The sequence below is a fragment of the Ictidomys tridecemlineatus genome, chromosome 8 (assembly GCF_052094955.1).
Source record: "Ictidomys tridecemlineatus isolate mIctTri1 chromosome 8, mIctTri1.hap1, whole genome shotgun sequence".
In the NCBI taxonomy this organism is placed as follows: Eukaryota; Metazoa; Chordata; class Mammalia; order Rodentia; family Sciuridae; genus Ictidomys; species Ictidomys tridecemlineatus.
In genome coordinates this window covers 156,061,296-156,078,982 of record NC_135484.1, presented here as the reverse complement: position 1 = coordinate 156,078,982, position 17,687 = coordinate 156,061,296, and the positions used below count along the sequence as shown (strand labels likewise).

At 45.2% G+C, this 17,687-nt stretch overlaps 1 protein-coding gene and 1 pseudogene across 1 annotated transcript; both read right to left on the bottom strand.

Annotated features, from left to right (window-relative positions):
* Positions 1-6,780, bottom strand: part of LOC101962621 (vomeronasal type-1 receptor 4-like) — a 30,879-nt pseudogene extending 24,099 nt beyond the window's left edge.
* Positions 6,781-12,686: 5,906 nt separating this feature from the next.
* Positions 12,687-13,607, bottom strand: LOC101966942 (putative vomeronasal receptor-like protein 4). The gene has a single exon (XM_013363669.2). The coding sequence runs from the start codon at positions 13,581-13,583 to the stop codon at positions 12,687-12,689; it is 897 nt and encodes a 298-aa protein (XP_013219123.2). The 5' UTR covers positions 13,584-13,607.
* Positions 13,608-17,687: the final 4,080 nt, after the last annotated feature.

Here is a 17,687-nt window from a genome sequence, read left to right as displayed (position 1 = left end):
GTAGAACATGCTTGGTCTTTCATCCCCCCAAAATCCCATGCACAAGAAGATTTAAAGTCCAGTTGCTTCAACGTCTTTAACAAATGGAAACATGGCCACATTTCAATTTCTGCACAGTCTGCTGCTTTGTTCAACGTCCCCTTCTGTCTCTCATTTGGGTCAGCACCACAACTCTAGGATTGCTTTTGCATCACGGTTTTCCATCTTTGATGAGGAGAGCTTCCCTCTGTGCTCTCCTACACACAACAGGACTCTGTGGTTTCCCTGCTTACTCATCCTCAGAGAGTCTCTGTAGGTCTCTGTTGAAACCAAACTCCAAAACCTTTACAGAAGGAATCAACAGCTAAAGTCGAACCTGTCAAAGACATGAAGGAATGAAATCAGATCATGGACGGCATGCAGCTAGCAAGGGAGCTCAGCTGAGCCATGGGTTACTGCCCTGCCAGGCTCTGCAGCCAAGGGCTGAGTTCCTCTGATGACCTCAAGGACCTCTAAGACAGCCTGGGTCTGTTCTGCATGTGACGGTGTTTATCAGAGGGTCAGCTGTGGGACCACCTGCTGCACACTGCCAGGAGATGAGTCAGTGTCTGAGTCAGGAATCCCCAGGAAAGCCTCCTGGTGGAGACACTGGGCACACATCACTAAAGCGGTGTCCTGAGGGCATTTTCCAGCCCCTGCAGAACCTTGCTGGGAGCAAGACTTCAGTCAGTTCTGCAGCCTGCTCTAGCTGGGCTAGGTTTTGGTCTTGGTTTTGGTTTGGTTTGTTTTGTTTCTGTTTATTGGTTTTTTTCCCCAACTAGTCAACAATTGGGCTGCTGGATTTCCGGGCAATCCTAGACAGGATGTTACATTTTCCTGTTAGATTTCCAATCTCAAGTCTCACGTAAGAACTTATGTTAAATATGGCCAATTTCTCCAGAAATAAAGAACCCAGGAAACTAAAAGATACCTAGGATCTGCATGTGTTGTGTGTGCATGGAATGCAGTTCTAAATCCTTTCCCCAGCTCCTGCTGTTCATTAAAAGATTGCTTTAGATTCCTCTGCTGAGCCTCCCTGGCAGCTTCAAGGGCAGGAATACTGGTTGTGCCCTTGAATTCAGAGAGATTCAAGATTCCCTTTCCAACTCTGTTTCCTACACTAACAAATGGGGAGAATAAAGCCTGCACCAATGCCTTAGTGTAAACAGCACAGAATCCTGAATAGGTGCTGTGCAATGCCTTATGACACAAGCTTTAATGATCCAGGAAAAGCAGCTTCAAGTAGTAAGCCAAGGATGAAAATAAGTGTGCTCAGTGCACATCATGGCCCAGAGGACATATTAAATGTTTTCATATTGCTTGTACATTTCTAATTTTTCTCATATTTTCAGCTCACTCCCATCTTTCCAAACCACACAGCCCTGCATCAAACTTGGGAGGCACTTCTGAGACATACAACTCCCTTCTCTTCACTGTGACAAAATGAAATGAAAAATGTCAGAGGAGAGCTTTGCATTATTCCAGACTGACTGCACAGGTACAGAATAAATGGTTCTAAAAGATAGGTCATGCATTCAGAGAAATATATCATCTCCACCTGGCAGCAACACCCGGCGAGCTAGGTAGGTACATCCATCCTCCCTAGGGGTAACTTGCCAAGATGAATATGTGATTGGTGGTCCTCGGTACATGATATGAACTAAACTTGAAGAAATAGTTCTGGAATTTTAATATCAAACAACCTAATGAAAACACACTGAAATTCATTAATAGACACCGCGATTTTAAGTACTAATTGTGTTTAGTAGACACTCTAACAGACATCTAAAGCATAAATATGACTCACATGTATGATCTAATGTTATGTTTGAGGACAGTTTCAGGTTGGATGTCTCCAAAATGCCTTCACATTAAACACAATGCACTTACAGACACAGAAACATGATACAAGAGAAACAAGTGAATAGTACACCGTCATCTAGTTGCAGTAATCCCGTGTAAGTTAAGAATGTTTTCAGAATCTTCACAGGTCGACATCAAGGCTAAAGACACAGCTTTTCTAAAGGCAGACAGAGAGTCTAACTTCTGTCTTCAGGACCCACCACGGGGCTCTCTGATGAATCCAGATCTCCAACACAGGTCCAAGCTACTCCCGTGTAGCGGAGGGACATCTGATATAAAGGCCCTTGGTGTTTCTGCCCAGGTGTGGACCTTCAGATACCAGATGAAGAGGGAAGGCCCTAGGATCACAGGCTCTCAGCACCCCCTTGCTCAGTCTCAGAGAGTAAGGTCTGTGCTGCTGAGGAGACGTCACAGGTGCCTGGGAGCATGTCAGACCCTGGGCCCACTCACCTTGGTGGCTGTGCTGCTGACCACTCTGTGTGGGCCCTTCTGACAGGGTGCAGCTTCCCAGGCTGTACTTGTGCCTCTGGGATCTGTGGGGCTCTTACATACCACAAGCCACCACCAGGACCCCAGCTGTCACAGTCGACAGCTCTCAGGGAGAGGCAAACCCTCTGCAGAACCTCAGTCCCCGAAGGACGGCTTTCCCTCCCCTCCACAATTACTCTGTATGTTGGGCTCAGAAGTTGTCTCAGTCTTAATTGGGGCTTAATTACCTTAATGAAAGTTTGAAAGTCAACCACCAGCCAAGTTACCACCTCTGAGGTCCCATTTATCCTTCCCTTCCCCTTCCCAAAAGTGCACAGATGCATCCAATGGGTCCATCTCTCAGACCCAGAGGATCAAGGCTCCTCATTCTCAAGGCCTTGTCCATGCTCAGGGAGGTGGTTCCTAATGTCAGGTTTTAGGGACTCTGAAAACACAAGGTGAACCCAGTGGTTAGACACACCCACAGTCTTCCTCTCAAAAAACCAACCTGTCATCACAGAAATGCAGATCAAAATCACAGGGAGATTTCACCCCACCCCAGGAAAAATGGCATTTTTCAAGAATACAAATCATAGCAGATTCTTTCAAATATGTGAAAAAACAGGCAAATTAATATGTTTTTTATAGGTGTAAAAATTAGTATGACCATGTGGGTAAGCAGTATGAAGATATCTTAAATATATAAAAATGAACCACCATATGATCCAGCTACAATACTCATTGGTATTTATTCAAAAAACTAAAATTGAACTAGGATAGTGATACAAGTGCATCAATATTCACAGCAGCACAATGCACATGACCATGTGAAGGAAACACCCATGTGATCACGAGCAGATGAATGCACCAAGACCATGAGGTGTGCAGACACAATGGAGTGCTACTCAGCCATGAAGAGGAGTGAAACCAGGCTCAGTCTAGGAGATGGACAGAACTACAGAACGCCAGGCTACGTGACATAAGCCAGGCTCAGAAAGGCAGGGGGTGAACACTGCACTTATATGTGGAAACTGGAGCAAAATCAGGGGGATGGGCTGGGGAGACCCATGAAAATAGAAAACATGTCTGTGGAGCAGAGGACGGGACTGGGGGAAGAGGGATGGGTGGGGAAGGGCAGGCGCCAAGGGATGAGCTGGCGTGACCATGCCCTGTGCTCCTGTGGATGTGCAGAGAGTTTCATGTTGTGAGTCTCTGTGGGGCACCAGGTGGTAGGACATGAATAAGAAGGAGGAAGTGAGCAGAGGACAGAGAGGGGAAGAGGGGGTGGGAGGAGGGAGCAGGAGGCCACGTGGGGAAAGGCACCCAGGCAGGTGGCTGGGTAGGGGCCCTGTGAGGGTGACCATGACGAACTAATAAAATGCTTTCAAACTCCACGTCTGCACTGGTCCTGGGGGCATTTGTGTGATCCATCTACACCAGGAAGCTTCCCCATGTCACTGAGGCTCCCAATGCCTGGGGGCTTTTCAGTCCCTGTAGCAAGGGATCAAAATAAGGGTGCCCAAGGGCTGAGGGGAGGTGAGGGCAGCTTCCTTTCTGCAGAGGAGAAAGCAGCTGGGGCTGGTCAGGGCCGCAGGCTCCTGGCCACTGGGCCTCCTCTGTGCCCTGAGGGACTCATGACCTGGGGATACGCCCTGCACACATTAGGGACTAGAACCCTGGGCCACACCTGGAAGCCACCTGAGTGATGGTCCCTGGTGTGGAAGGGAGACCCAGGCCTGCGTGGTGGAGTGGCCACTCAGGGCACTTGTGAGCTCAGACACAGAGTGAAACAGAGCCATGAGCAGTGTTCCCTGGTACAACAGCAGCACTGAACCCTGTGACATTTGATAGGGGATTTTGTGTGTGAACTTGCAATTTTGGCCTGATTTTAAGATGTACATAAATTATTGTAAAAGCCGTGACGTGATCTCAGAAGTTTGGAATCCAGCCCTATTTCTATAAAGGTGGGTGTCAGAGGAACATTCACAACACTGTGATCAACCTCAAAAAAAAAATAAAATAAAATAGAAAAATATCAAATAAATTAACATTACATCTTGTGGTGAGCCGTTCCTGCGGACTGTGGTCGCCATTACATGATGGCGCTGGCTCCACTGTGGTCTGTGAAGGACAACTCCATATCAGAGAGAGTTGGCGTGTTGTCAACTCCTTATCAGAGAGAGTTGGCGTGTTGTCAACTCCTTATCAGAGAGAGTTGGCGTGTTGTTTTCTAGCACCCTGTGAGAAGGGTCCCCGTGGCAGCTTCGCATTGGGGTTCGCGGTGCTTTATTAAGGCTGGGAGGGGCATCCGAGGATTATTAGAAGAATTATTAGAAAATATCAAGAGCCTGAATAAACTGCTGAAAGAAGATTCCTGAGTCGCGTCTTCCTTGCGGGCAAGGGGGTCGTGACAACATCTCATACCACAATCAGAAGAAAACAGAAAATAATTAATATCAGAGCCAAAAATTAGTGAAATTGGGAATTAAAAACAATGCAACAGGGCCTGGGGCTGGGGTTCAGTGGTGGAGCACTTGCCTGGCATGTGTGAGGCACTGGGTTCGATTCTCAGCACCACATGTAAACAAATAAATAAATAAAGCTCCTTCAACAAATAACAAAAACATTTAAAGAAGACAATGCAACAGATGAATTAAACAGGATTTCTGAAATGATAAACAAGATTGATAAAACCTTCACCTAACTAGCCAAAAAAAGGGGGGGACTCAAATTAACAAAATCCAAGATGAAAAAGAAAACAAAGACACTACTGAAATCCAGGGGACCATCAGAACTTATCTTGGAAATTTATACTGCAAAAAAGAAAATCTTGGAGATATTGACAAATTTCTAGAAATGTCTGACCTCCCCAAGCTGAACAATGAGGATACCAAACATTTAAACAGACCAACACCAAGTAAGGAAACTGAAGCAGCTATCAAAAGCCTCCAACAAAGGAAACCCCAGGACTGGATGGACTCTCAGCCCAATTGTGCCAGACCTTTAGTGAAGAACTAACACCAACCCTCCTCAAATTATTCCATGAAACAGAAACAAAAGAAACTTCTAAACTCATTCTGTGAAGTGCACATCACAATACCAAAACCACGCAAAGACACATCAACGAAACAAAACTTCAGTCCATCACCCTTGATGAACTTAAATGCAAATATTCTTGATAAAATACTGGAAAATCACATACAAAAACACATTAACCAGCAGCACACTCTTTTCAAGTGGGTTTCGTCGCACAGATGCAAGGCTGCTTCAACCTATTGAGTGTAATGCAGCACAAACATGGACTTCCAGACAAGACTCGCAGGATCATCTCAATGGGTGCAGAAAAAGCCCTTGACAAAGTACAGCACCCATTCATGTTTAAAACACTATGGAAACTAGGGAGGAAACAACTTCCCTCACCATTGTCAAGGCTGTGTATAAAAACCCAAGGCCAACCTTATACTGAATGAGAAAAGCTGAAAATACTTCCTCTGAAAACAGGACAAGACAAGGATGGGCACTTTCCCCACTCCTGTGAAATTTAGACCTTGAAACTCCAGCAATCAATCAAGAGAAAGAAATTAAAGAGATACAATAGAAAAAGAAGATCTCAATTTATCTATTTGCTGACTTTTGCATGGCCCTTCATTTGGAAGACCCAGGGAAACTGCCCCAGGAGACTTCAGAACTCAGGAACAAATGTCATAAGTAGCAGGAGACAAAATCAACAAACATAGATTAACAACTTTTCTAAACTCCAATATGAAATCTGCCAAGTAAGAAATGAGGAGATATACTCCATTCAGATATCTCCAAAAAAATATCTGGGAATTAATCTAATGAAGGGTGTGAAGGACGTCTACAATGGGATTGCAGAAGAGTGAAGAAAGCTGAGGAAGAACTCAGACGATGGAGAGACTCGTGTTGGACAGGCAGAGTTGATATCCTCAGAATGGCCATGAGTCAGTGCATTACAGAGACTCGTGCATCCTCATGAAACACCAACGCCATTATCCACAGGATGAGAAACACTTCTGAAGTTCATTGGGAAGAATGGGAGACCCAGAAGAGAGAAAGCAACCCTGAGCAACAGGAGCAACCTTGCAGGCCTCACAGTCCTGACCTCCACTTGTACCTGAGAGCCCCAGGGAGGCAGCCTGGTGACAGCCCGACTCTGTCATGAGGGCCAAGGGGGTAGAATGGAGGACACAGGGATAAGCCTTTATGAATGCAGCTATCTGATCCTAGACAAAGGGGACAAACACATGAGCTGGAGATAAGTCAGCCTTCCTGACAGTGGTGCTGGGAAACCCAAACCACAGGCAAAGAATGGAGCCTTGACCCCTGGACCCCACCTTGACCCCTGGACCTCACCTTGACCCCTGGACCTTACCTTGACCCCTGGACCCCACCTTTACCCCTGGACCCCATCTTGACCCCTGGACCTTACCTTGACCCCTGGACCTTACCTTGACCCCTGGACCCCACCTTTACCCCTGGACCCCACCTTGACCCCTGGAACTCACCTTGACCCCTGGACCCCACCTTGACCCCTGGACCTCACCTTGACCCCTGGACCTCACCTTGAACCCTGGACCCCACCTTGACCCCTGTACCCCTCCTTGATCCCTGGACCTCACCTTGACCCCTGGACCCCACCTTGACCCCTGGACCTCACCTTGACCCCTGGACCCCACCTTGACCCCTGGATCTCACCTTGACCCTTGGACCTCACCTTGATCCCTAGACCTCACCTTGGCCCCTGTACTTCTCCTTGACCCCTGGAACTCACTTTGTCCCCTGGAACTCACCTTGACCCTGTACCACACCTTGACCCCTGTTCCCCACCTTGATGCCGCAGTCCGGCTGCAGCAGAATAACCAGGGGGTGACGAATAACTTCTGTAGATTGATACAGCAGGAATGGAAGCCGTTTATTGTAGGACAACAGAGCTATTTATACACTTTGCACAGCTTATCTTAATTAGCATAAACTAGATACATCAGTCAACCAATAAGGAATCTCCACACTTCATGGCTTGCTTTTGTTACTTCTCAAACCACTCCCTCTGGCATTTTGCCAGGCACCATCCAGACTTGTTTATGAACTCTAACATTCCCCTGGCAAAATACCACGTGTTATTTTTGACTTGTTTACAGACCTTAACAATTCCCCCTTTTGTTTAATTTAAATAAAGACCATAGTGGTTTTTACATAAACACCATAAATAACCTGCTACAAACAGAAAGTGAGGATACAAAATGCTACAATACCAAGCCAATTGATGGCTCCATGCAAGAAGCCCTTGAAAAAATTATACCAGCAATGACACCATTAGCAAAGATATCAAGTTACAATTTGTTGTACATTACAGTTTGTTGTCTCAGTCCAAGTAAAGCAGTGTCTCAATAGAATAACTCACAGTCCAGGTCAATCACAGTCCAGGTCTGCAGGCAGCTAGCTTAAATCACAGTCCAGGTAAGTTCTGCAGGCAGCTAGCTTGATCCGAAGTCTCGTTCGTTTCTCAGCCAAAGTCTCCTCCGGTTTTCAGGTTTTCAGCAACACTGGAAATTCTTCCACTTTCATTTTCACTGGCACTGGGATGAAGGCAGGAACTCTGCAACGCTGGCTAAAGAAAATCCTGTAGCATTCCACTAAGAAAACAACCTTCTGAACAATTTAGTACATTATCTCAAGGTTTTGTTACATTTGAAATAAGCCTTAATAGTGCTCATTACTCATTAGCTTCCAGGTGTGGGAGAACCATTGTAGTTTAGTTATTGGCATTGAAAATGACCAAACATCAGGGACGCTGGTAGCGTCTTCTGCCGGTTGTAGCATCCTGGGAGCCCCAGATGGCCCCGGGGAGAGTCCAGGGAGTGTCCGAACTCAAACTGCTACTAGGCACAGGGAGCAAGAGCCTTCGAGACTGTACCTCCAGGTCAGGTCTAGATTTGGGCTCTTGCAATGGCGTCCCGCTCCCCGGGGAAGAGCCAGCTGCCCCTGCTTGGAAACTCCTTACTACACCATGATTCGATCCTGCACATGGCAGCCGCTGCACCAATTCACGCACCCTCCGGTAACGAAAAGTATTCAGCAATAGCCTTTTGCTGCAACTTTTTTCCTGATAATCCTTCTTCTTCTGAACTTTCTTTTTCTTTTTCTTTCTGACTAGAGTTCCTGGGCTTTTACCAACACATACCCTAACTGCTCTTGGTTCCATTGGGGTGCCTCTTTCCCTTATCAATTTACTTCTCACCCCTTCCATGTTTTCATCATAAAGACAAAACAATACACTGAGTCAAAACAAGACACAAACATACTGCATCAATCTTCTCCATTTTCTTGAAATGGCCATTTTTCCTCTCGCCCTATCTGTCTAGGGACAAGCAGATTGTTCCCGTCCTATCTATGGACGGGCAGCTTTTTTTTGTCACTTACCCCCGAGGGTCCCGGGGCTCCCCGTACGGGCCACCATCTGCCGGAGTCCGGCTGCAGCAGAATAACTGGGGGGTGACGAATAACTTCTGTAGATTGATACAGCAGGAATGGAAGCCGTTTATTGTAGGACAACAGAGCTATTTATACACTTTGCACAGCTTATCTTAATTAGCATAAACTAGTTACATCAGTCAACCAATAAGGAATCTCCACACTTAATGGCTCGCTTTTGTTACTTCTCAAACCACTCCCTCTGACATTTTGCCAAGCACCATCCAGACTTGTTTACGAACTCTAACATTCCCCTGGCAAAATACCACGTGTTATTTTTGACTTGTTTACAGACCTTAACACCTTGACCCCTGGACCTCACCACAGTGAAGCTCTCCACCAGGTAAACCCAGAAGAAACTGACTCTTGTCATTCGCTTTCTTTTTATCATAGTGCCATACAGAATAACTGTGACCCACATCTTTCTTTATTTTTGTACTATGACAATGCTCACTAGAGGGATAATAATGCCACATTCTTAGTCAACTCAACATGATTTTATCAACTTTGTTCTCCCTTCCTTTCCTTTCCCTTTCTCCTCCTGCTAATCTCCTGGCTCTTCCCTTTTGGTCTCCCTTCTATTTTTATTATTTCAAAATCATAAATATATGTACATTGACATATATATTCATGTGATTTAGTGTGGGATTCTCATAAGGGACGTAGCAAAATTTGGTTGAACTTTGATCTCTCCCTCTCCCAAGCACATTCCTCTCTTCTACGTGTTACTCTCCTAGTTTCATGAGATCACTTTTATATTCCTTCACATCTCCTCTCTCCACCCCCACCCCACCCCACATATGAGAGAAAATGTTTGAACCTTGACTTTCTGAGTGGGGCTTATTTCACTTAGCCTGATATTTTCAATTCCATCCTTTTATTGACAAACAACAAAATTATCGCAGAGTAATGCTCCATTGTTATATAGACCACTTTTTCTTGCTCCATTCCTCTATTGGTGGCTACCTGGGCTCATTCAATAATTTCCCAATTATGGATTGCAGTTCAAAAGACATTGAATTGCCTGTATCACTGTAATAAGTTGATTTTAGTTCTTTTGAATAATTTCAAGGAGTGAGGCAGGTACATCATGTGGTGCTTTCATTCCTAGTCTTTGAGGAATCTCCAAACTGCTTTCCAAAGTGGTTGTATTAATTTGCAGTCCCACCAACAATATATAAGTGTACTTCGCCCACATCTTTACCAACAATTAGTATGATCTGTGTCCTTAATGTTGTGTGCTCTTGAGTGAGATAAAAGTACAGTGTAGTTGATTTTCACTTCCTCAATGGTTAAGAATGTTGAAGAGTTTTACATACATTTGTTAAATATTTGTATTTCTACTTTTGAGAAATGTTTGTTCAGATATTTTGTCCATTTATTGAGTGGGTTATTTGTTTTGTGTTTGTTGGATCTTTCAATTTGTTCAATTGTAGTTCTTTTGGAGGGATTTGGATTTTTTGTCCAGTTCTATACATTATGGCTATTAATTCTCCATAGCAAGTGTAGATGGCAAAGGTTTTCTCCCATACCACAAGCTCCCTTTCAAATCTCTTGTTTCCTGTGCTATGCAGAAATTTCTCATTTGATGCCACAACACTTATTGGTTCTTAGTTTTCTTACTTTATTTTAGTTATTTATTTATTTGTGGTACCAGGAATTGCCCCAGGGGAACTCAACCACTGAGCCACATTGCCAGCCCTTTTCATTTTATCTTTTGAGACTCAGTCTCACTAAGTTGCTTATGGCCTCACCAAATGGCTGATGCAGGCTTTGAACTTGAGATCCTCCTGCCTCAGCCTCCCAGCCGCTGGGATTGCAGGTGTGGGCCACCATGCCTGGCTTGCTTTTTAATTGTTGTTGTTTTACTTTCTTTTTCTTGAGCTTTAGGAGACTTACTAAGGAGGCTGGTGCCTGGGTCAGTATGTTGAGTGTATCTGCTGTGTCTCAGACAGTGGCTGCAGTACTCAGGTGCATTCCTAGGTCTCTAGTACCTTTTGAGTTGATGTTTGTGGGTGAGAAACAGGCATCTGGCTTCCTTCTTCTGCATATGGATACCCAGGATGCCCAGCACCTTTTGCTTAAAAAGCCGTCTGTCCTCCAACATATATTTTTGGCACCTTTACCAAGGTCAGATGTCTGTACCTTGTGGCTTTGTCCCTGTGTCCTCTAGTCCATTCTGTACCATGCTGTTTTGTTACTGTAGCTCTGCAGTACAATATGAGATGTGGCATTAGATTCCTCCAGCATTGCTCTTGTTGCTCAGGATCGCTTTGGCTATTCCAGGTCTTGTCCTCATCCATATGAATTTTGGACTATTGTCCCTAGTTCTGTGAAAAATGTCATTGTCATTTGATAGACATGGTATTGAACCTGTAGATCACTTTGGGTCCTATTGACCAAAGCACCTTCATTATAGGAGTTTAGGCATATTGTCAAACTTATCATTTCATAAATATTCGTTGACTCTGTACCTCTCACATCTGTGTTTCCCTCCTACCTTTGTGGAAAACAGACTCACAACTAATGACAAGAGAAGGTTCCACATAAATATTAGCATGTGAATGTGGCTGCTCTGGAATGGAAAGTCTGCCTGACTCATTGTGGTGTTCTCACAAATGTGATGGGAGCGAGGTCACATTCACCCACTGTCTTTCCCTGTCCCATCTCTCCCCCTCCTTTCCTTCCCCTTTGTCTACTCCACTGATCAGCAGGGCCACCAAGAGACACAAAGGGCCTCCATCACCAGGAGCGCCTCTGTGTCTCCTCCCTCTGATCCTACTTCAGTGAACATGTGGAGTGAGCACAATGCATCCCAGGTCGTGCAGAGGGGCCTGGCGAGACCCTCATAGTCAGAAGTGTGCATTCCAAACTCATGGGCTCTGGGTTCCAATTTAGGACAAGGGCAAAGCAATTTTTCCCCTAATTAAAACCAGAACAGTTTGTATGTCATTAAAACTAGGGAAGGTCAAAAGCATGAGCAATGGAAAGGCCATAAAAAGCAATGACTTTATAGAAGCCACAGATTATTTTCAATTTTATTTATACACTTACTTTAAAATACATTTAAAGGTTTAGAAAATATGAAAAGAGAAAAATGATTCTTGGTGCACCTCCATAAGGCTTCTTTCTCCCAAATGAGGAACTACTCTTCCGGGTTCTTTTATGTTTTGCAGCTGCTCAAATGCAGACACAATCCAGTTAAATGCTTGGTATTCCTTTCTAAAGTACTATTAGTCTCCACTGATTTTTATTTGTAATATTCCCTACATCCTAGTAGATATCAACCCACTTTTAATCCACCCTTGTTTTAACAAGTTCAATAAAATTCAACTTTGTAGGATGAGAATTTATAAATACTTGAAATAACAACAATGGCCCAGTTATTGAATACTCAAGTTTGTTTATTAATTAAAACTGTAATATAAAATATTTTTATTCTGTGTATCTTATGTAAGCAAGCACATCTGGAAGACCAGGCCCTAGAACTGGACTTCTTGGGTCTGGAGATGGATACATAAGTAATCTTGTTGAGATTTTCTGAATTTTTCTTTGGCTTCTCACTAGCAGAAGTGGTGGTATGAAAGAGCCACCTATCATGGAGGAGAACACCAGATTCTTCCTGAAGGGTGGCAGGAAGAACAAAGAGGAGATAGCTGGGTCCCTCCAGCTCCCAGTGACCTCTGTGCATTCAAGACTGTCACTGACATTGAGCCGTGAGAATGCACCTGTGTGACTTCCCTCCTCTTAATGTCTTGCATCACATACAGCAACACAAAATTAACAGGATTTCAAACATACTAAAAGGATCACTGAAATGGATTATTTCTCAAAGTTTTTCTTTCTTAGTGAGCACGGCAACTTTCAACCAGATATCCATCTCTGTGAATCAGCAGAAATGGGCTAACAATCGCATAACCAATGATGAGAAATTCATGAGCACTTACAGATACATAATCCTTCAGTAAGGAGAAAACTGAACATAATGAAACACAACAATCTGCCCAATAGAAGAAGAGAAAGCAGAGCATCAGAAGGAAAACACTCTTTGCAGCCTTCACCTCGGCGGGGGTTCTGTGGAGGAGCTTGGAGGTCTGAAGGTGGAGCACGTGCTGGTGGTGCTTGTGGAGGAGGAAGACCATGTGGCCACTGGCCAAGCCCATGACACCCTGGAACACAGCATCTCGAAGGACCATGAGAGCAATAAAAATCGATCTGATTATCCAGTTTTCTGGTATAAAATAGCAGTAGTTGTCACTTTCACTAAATTCTGATGTGTTCACGCTGTTGGTATTTTTGATGAAAAATGGTAAGTTCATGCCTATCAAGGAATTGAGAATCCAACAGAAGAGCAACAAGGGAAGCAGGTGCCATGCAGACCTGGGCTCCAGCCTCCTCCACCTGGAGCCTCTGGGACTGATGGTGATGGCCTGGACCACTGTGAGGAGACTGGTGGTGCAGATGGACAGGCCCCGGGCCACCCTCTCCAGATAAACCACAATCTTACAGCCTACGTCACCTAGGAGGTTTCTCAAACCAAAGCTGGCTATTGTCCTTGGTGTACCTTTGGTAAAAAGCATTAGGATATTTGTTAAAGCCAACTGGATGAGAATGAGGTGGATAGGTTTCTTCTCACTGCCTCTGAAAACATAAATGTAACTCACAAGAACAAAGGTGTTCCCAGCAATGCCCATTCCTGTTAGGAACATGAAGGTTGTTCCCTTCGCAAAGTTCAGAGCCATTTCTTACTTCTTAGGCATAAGCATGTGGATGCTTCAGACATGTTTTAGGGAAAAAATATCAGAAATGACTCTATTTATCTTCAGAAAGCCTTTCATACATCAGTTCTCTAAAGTGTAATGGCAGTCAGTACACACATCACAGTGCTAGTTTTATCGAAAGAACTATTCTACTCATTTTTTTTTGCTCCTCTTTTCCTCATCTGTAACCAAAAGACTTGACAAGAACAATTTTAGAGGAGGAAAGCCTCATTTGTGGGCACGTGATTTTAGGGATCCAAGTCTACAGGAGGCCAACTCCATCTTCGAGGGCCAGAGGTGTGACAGAGCATCGTGGCAGATGACTGTGGTGCAGAAAATCAGCTGAGAACATGGCACTAGGAAGCAAGAGAGAGACCCCCACACAGGACAAACTGCCCACCCAAGACCCACCCCCAGTTGCCCACTGCCTACAGTCACCCCTGGTTAACCCCAGCAGGGACTAAGGCACTGACTAGGCCAAGGCTCTCGTGACCCATCACTTCCTCTCTGACTCCCTGCATTGCTCCACACAGGAGCTTGGTGTGACCCTCATTTCTAAACCACAACGGCATTCTCTGTGTGTCTTTTTAATTAATAAAAATATGGGGGAAAATACTATCCTGGGGGCTAGTACTCAAAGTTCTAAGTTTACAATTCAGCTTTTGTTTAAAGTCCACACAAGCAAAACCAGTTCTGCTTCCACATCCCTAATCCCACCCTGTGCTCAACCTCATCGAGGCTGCCTTCAACCCACTGTTGGCCAAACCTGAACTACTGCCATGTTTCTGTTATCATTCTGTCTGTCCTCATCATCAGTTCTAAAATCCTGGGCTCAGACGTGTCCTTCCAGCCCTCCGCACGCACCACACACACACCTTAGAAAACCCCAATGCTCAGGTCTTTCCCTTCTGTGACCATCACACCACCCACACTGCCTCTCCTTCTGCTCAGTATTCCTTTCTGGGTCACATTTTTGGGAGTATAATGGTTTCTGAGTTTGCCTTTTGCTTACAAATGTCTCATTTTTGAGAACTGAATTTAGTGATTCTAAACTGTAAGCCCCAACCGACTCTGGGACCTCCTGCTTACAAGTGATCCTCAAGGTCACGTCACTCTGCACGACCTTTCCAGACAGGATTCTGAGGTTCACTGAATCAGACAAAGACATCAGCATCGAGTGTCCTGTCTGACAAGATCAGATCCTCAGCATGTGCAGCCATGGCTGGTGCCAGAGGAGCCAGGGTGACCCTCTAGGAGGGTCTTGGCAGAGGTCTGAGCTCCCCGTGAGTGACCTCAAGGACCCCTGGGGGAGCCAGCATCCCTTCTGGATGTGTGGATGCTTATGGAGCTGGGTGAGGAGGAGGGGTTCATTAGGGTTGGTGCAGTGGTGAGGTGAGGCACTTCATGGACTAGGCTCCATTAAGGGCCACACTTGGCACAGCAGGAGGGGATCATTACATTGGGAAGAACTCACTCACACAGGGTCACGGTGGCACAGTGCAGCTGCTGCAGATCGGCAGGGGAATGGTTTCTGTGAGATTTGCAGCCTGCTCTGTGTGGCTCCCTGCAAGCCTGGTTAACAACGGGCTGCTTTGGTCTTCACCAGGCCAAGCCGATTTTCAGACTCAGGCATGGATAAAAGGTTGCTCCTTACACCTCTGTTCTCAATCCCTTTTCTCACCAAGGGATTTCTTTCAAACTGTGGGCAACTTCTCCAGAATGAAGGAAACAGGATGTTTGGTCCAATGCATGGGAATTGCATGTTGTTTATACTAACGACACTTTTCTGCAAGCCCTAGTGTGTAGCAGGGAGCCTCTTGATGGGTGAAAAATTACTACTGTGGTCGGTATGTCCCAATGTCCTCGCAGATTTATCAGAACTTCTCCTGTGTATTTTTCATTTGTTTGTCTAGGAGTTCACATGTTTTCTAGCTCTCTCTGCCTTTTCCCAATTTCAAAGCTCTGACTCATGTTTGGGGGCAGATTCAGAGACTTATAATATATGACTTCTCTTTCTTACTGTCCAAAGTGAAGATATCAGACACCTGCCTTCTCTCCCAGGTTGCCTTGGGGAGTGGTGAACTATTTTACAAGGCAGGCCTCACATTCAGACTGACATAAGCCCCACCAGGACCAACAGTCAACCGTTCATGCAGATGAGTGCATGCATCAGACAGGGTTTTCAAAATGAATTAAAAAAATGACTGATTATTGCTGGAAAATAACAGGATAAAAGTAAAGTGAGATATTTCATGTTATAATAACCCCCAGCCTGGCAGAGTTGTAGTGGGTACTCTTTAAAAAGCAAGCATAGTGTTTAATATTAATAGTTTTTGTTTTTGTTTTAAATAATTATTTTTTAGTTATAGTTGAACACAATACCTTTGTTTCATTTATTTATTTTATGTGGTGCTGAGGATAGAACCCAGGACGACACACATGTAGGCAAGTGCTCTACCACTGGGCCATAACCCAGCACATAATCTTAATAGTTTCTAATAATTTCTCCATCAAACATGTGTGTAAGTAGTGGAATTGACTTCCAAGTATGTCATGATATATATTGTAATAGGGATGATTCAAGGATGAATTGAAACAACTCTTTAAAATTACCCAGAAACTGGCTTAAGGAATTATTAACATAAAGAAAAAGACCACAAGGCTCCATCCTGGAAAAAGAGAAATGCATCTAAAAGGAAATGTCAAATTTTAAGAAGGCTAATGCAGTCACAATTCAGGTGAAATTCCAGGCTGAAGGTAAAAAACTTTTCATAGAATCTTGAAAAGATCTGTACCATTCTGATTTGTTAAATAAAGAAAGATGGTAACCTTCTGCAAATATGCACCCAGAGCTCTCTCGTGGTACCAATCCTGAACATAAGGACAGAGATGCCTAAGAGTCTCTGGGGGGACATCTGTGTCCTCTGTCTTCAGGTCCTTCCTACAAACAGGCACAGTGAGGCCCTAAGGCTCATGACCCGCTCAGCAACCCCCTTGCTCAGCCACAGAGAGTCAGCTCCGTGCTGCTGAGGAAAGGTCACTTGTGCCTGTGAGGAAACCAGAACCCTCAGGCCACTCACCTGGTGGCTGTGCTGCAGAAAAGCTCTGCATTGGTCCTTCTGACATGGGCAGCTCCCCAGGTCCTGTTGTACCTCTGGGTCTGTGGGGCTCTTGCCATATAAACCACCTCCAGGACTCCAGTTGTCACAGGTGACACCTGTCAGAGAGAATCAACCACTCTGAGACCTCAGTCCCTGGAGTAGGGCTTTCTCTCCCTCCACAATTACTGCTTTTATTGGCTCAGAAGTAATCCCAGGCTTAATTGGACATAATTATTTTATTAAAAGTTTGTGCAGTGAGAAAGTGAACAACCAGCCAAGTTTCTGTGTCTGAGGTTCCATTTCTTGGCCTTCCCTTCCCCTTCCCAAAGGCCCACGACTGAATCAGAATGGGGCCAGGGTCTGAGACACAGAGGGTCACCTCCACTCATATTTAAGGCCTTCTCCACCCACAGGGATGTGGCACCTGATGATCAGCACTGGGGACTCTGCTCTCAGAGAAAGCCCCATCCAGGACCTGGGCAGGACCAAAGTCACCGTCCTACATCTGTGTTCACGGAGCCCACACTGCTGCCCTGACGGGCTGCTTTATTCCTCATACGTGAAACAGGAAGTGAGCCTGGACACTCAGAAGGATCCTCCCACCCCTCCTTTAGAAATCAGTCCTAGTGTGAAGCTCAAGGACACCTCCACGGTCATCTACAGACCAGAATGACCCTTGCACATGTTCACTCTGCTGCCGTCCTGGTCCCTGGTGCAAAGGACACCAACATGTTGATCTCAGGGCAAAGCTGAGGTGACAGGATGTGGCTTCTCCACCAGGGAGCACAGCACAGGGCTGGGTGGGAGCCAGGGCCCTGGTCACTGTCCCTTCACTCCTGTGTGACCCTGGTCCCTTACCCAGGGTGCACTCGGCACAGAGCAGACCCCAAACACTTGTGCATTTTGTGGAAGATTAGCTCTTTGAGGAGAGCACTATTTGGGCTCATTTGGATGAGAAGATGTCTCAGGTATGAAAGCAGGAAAA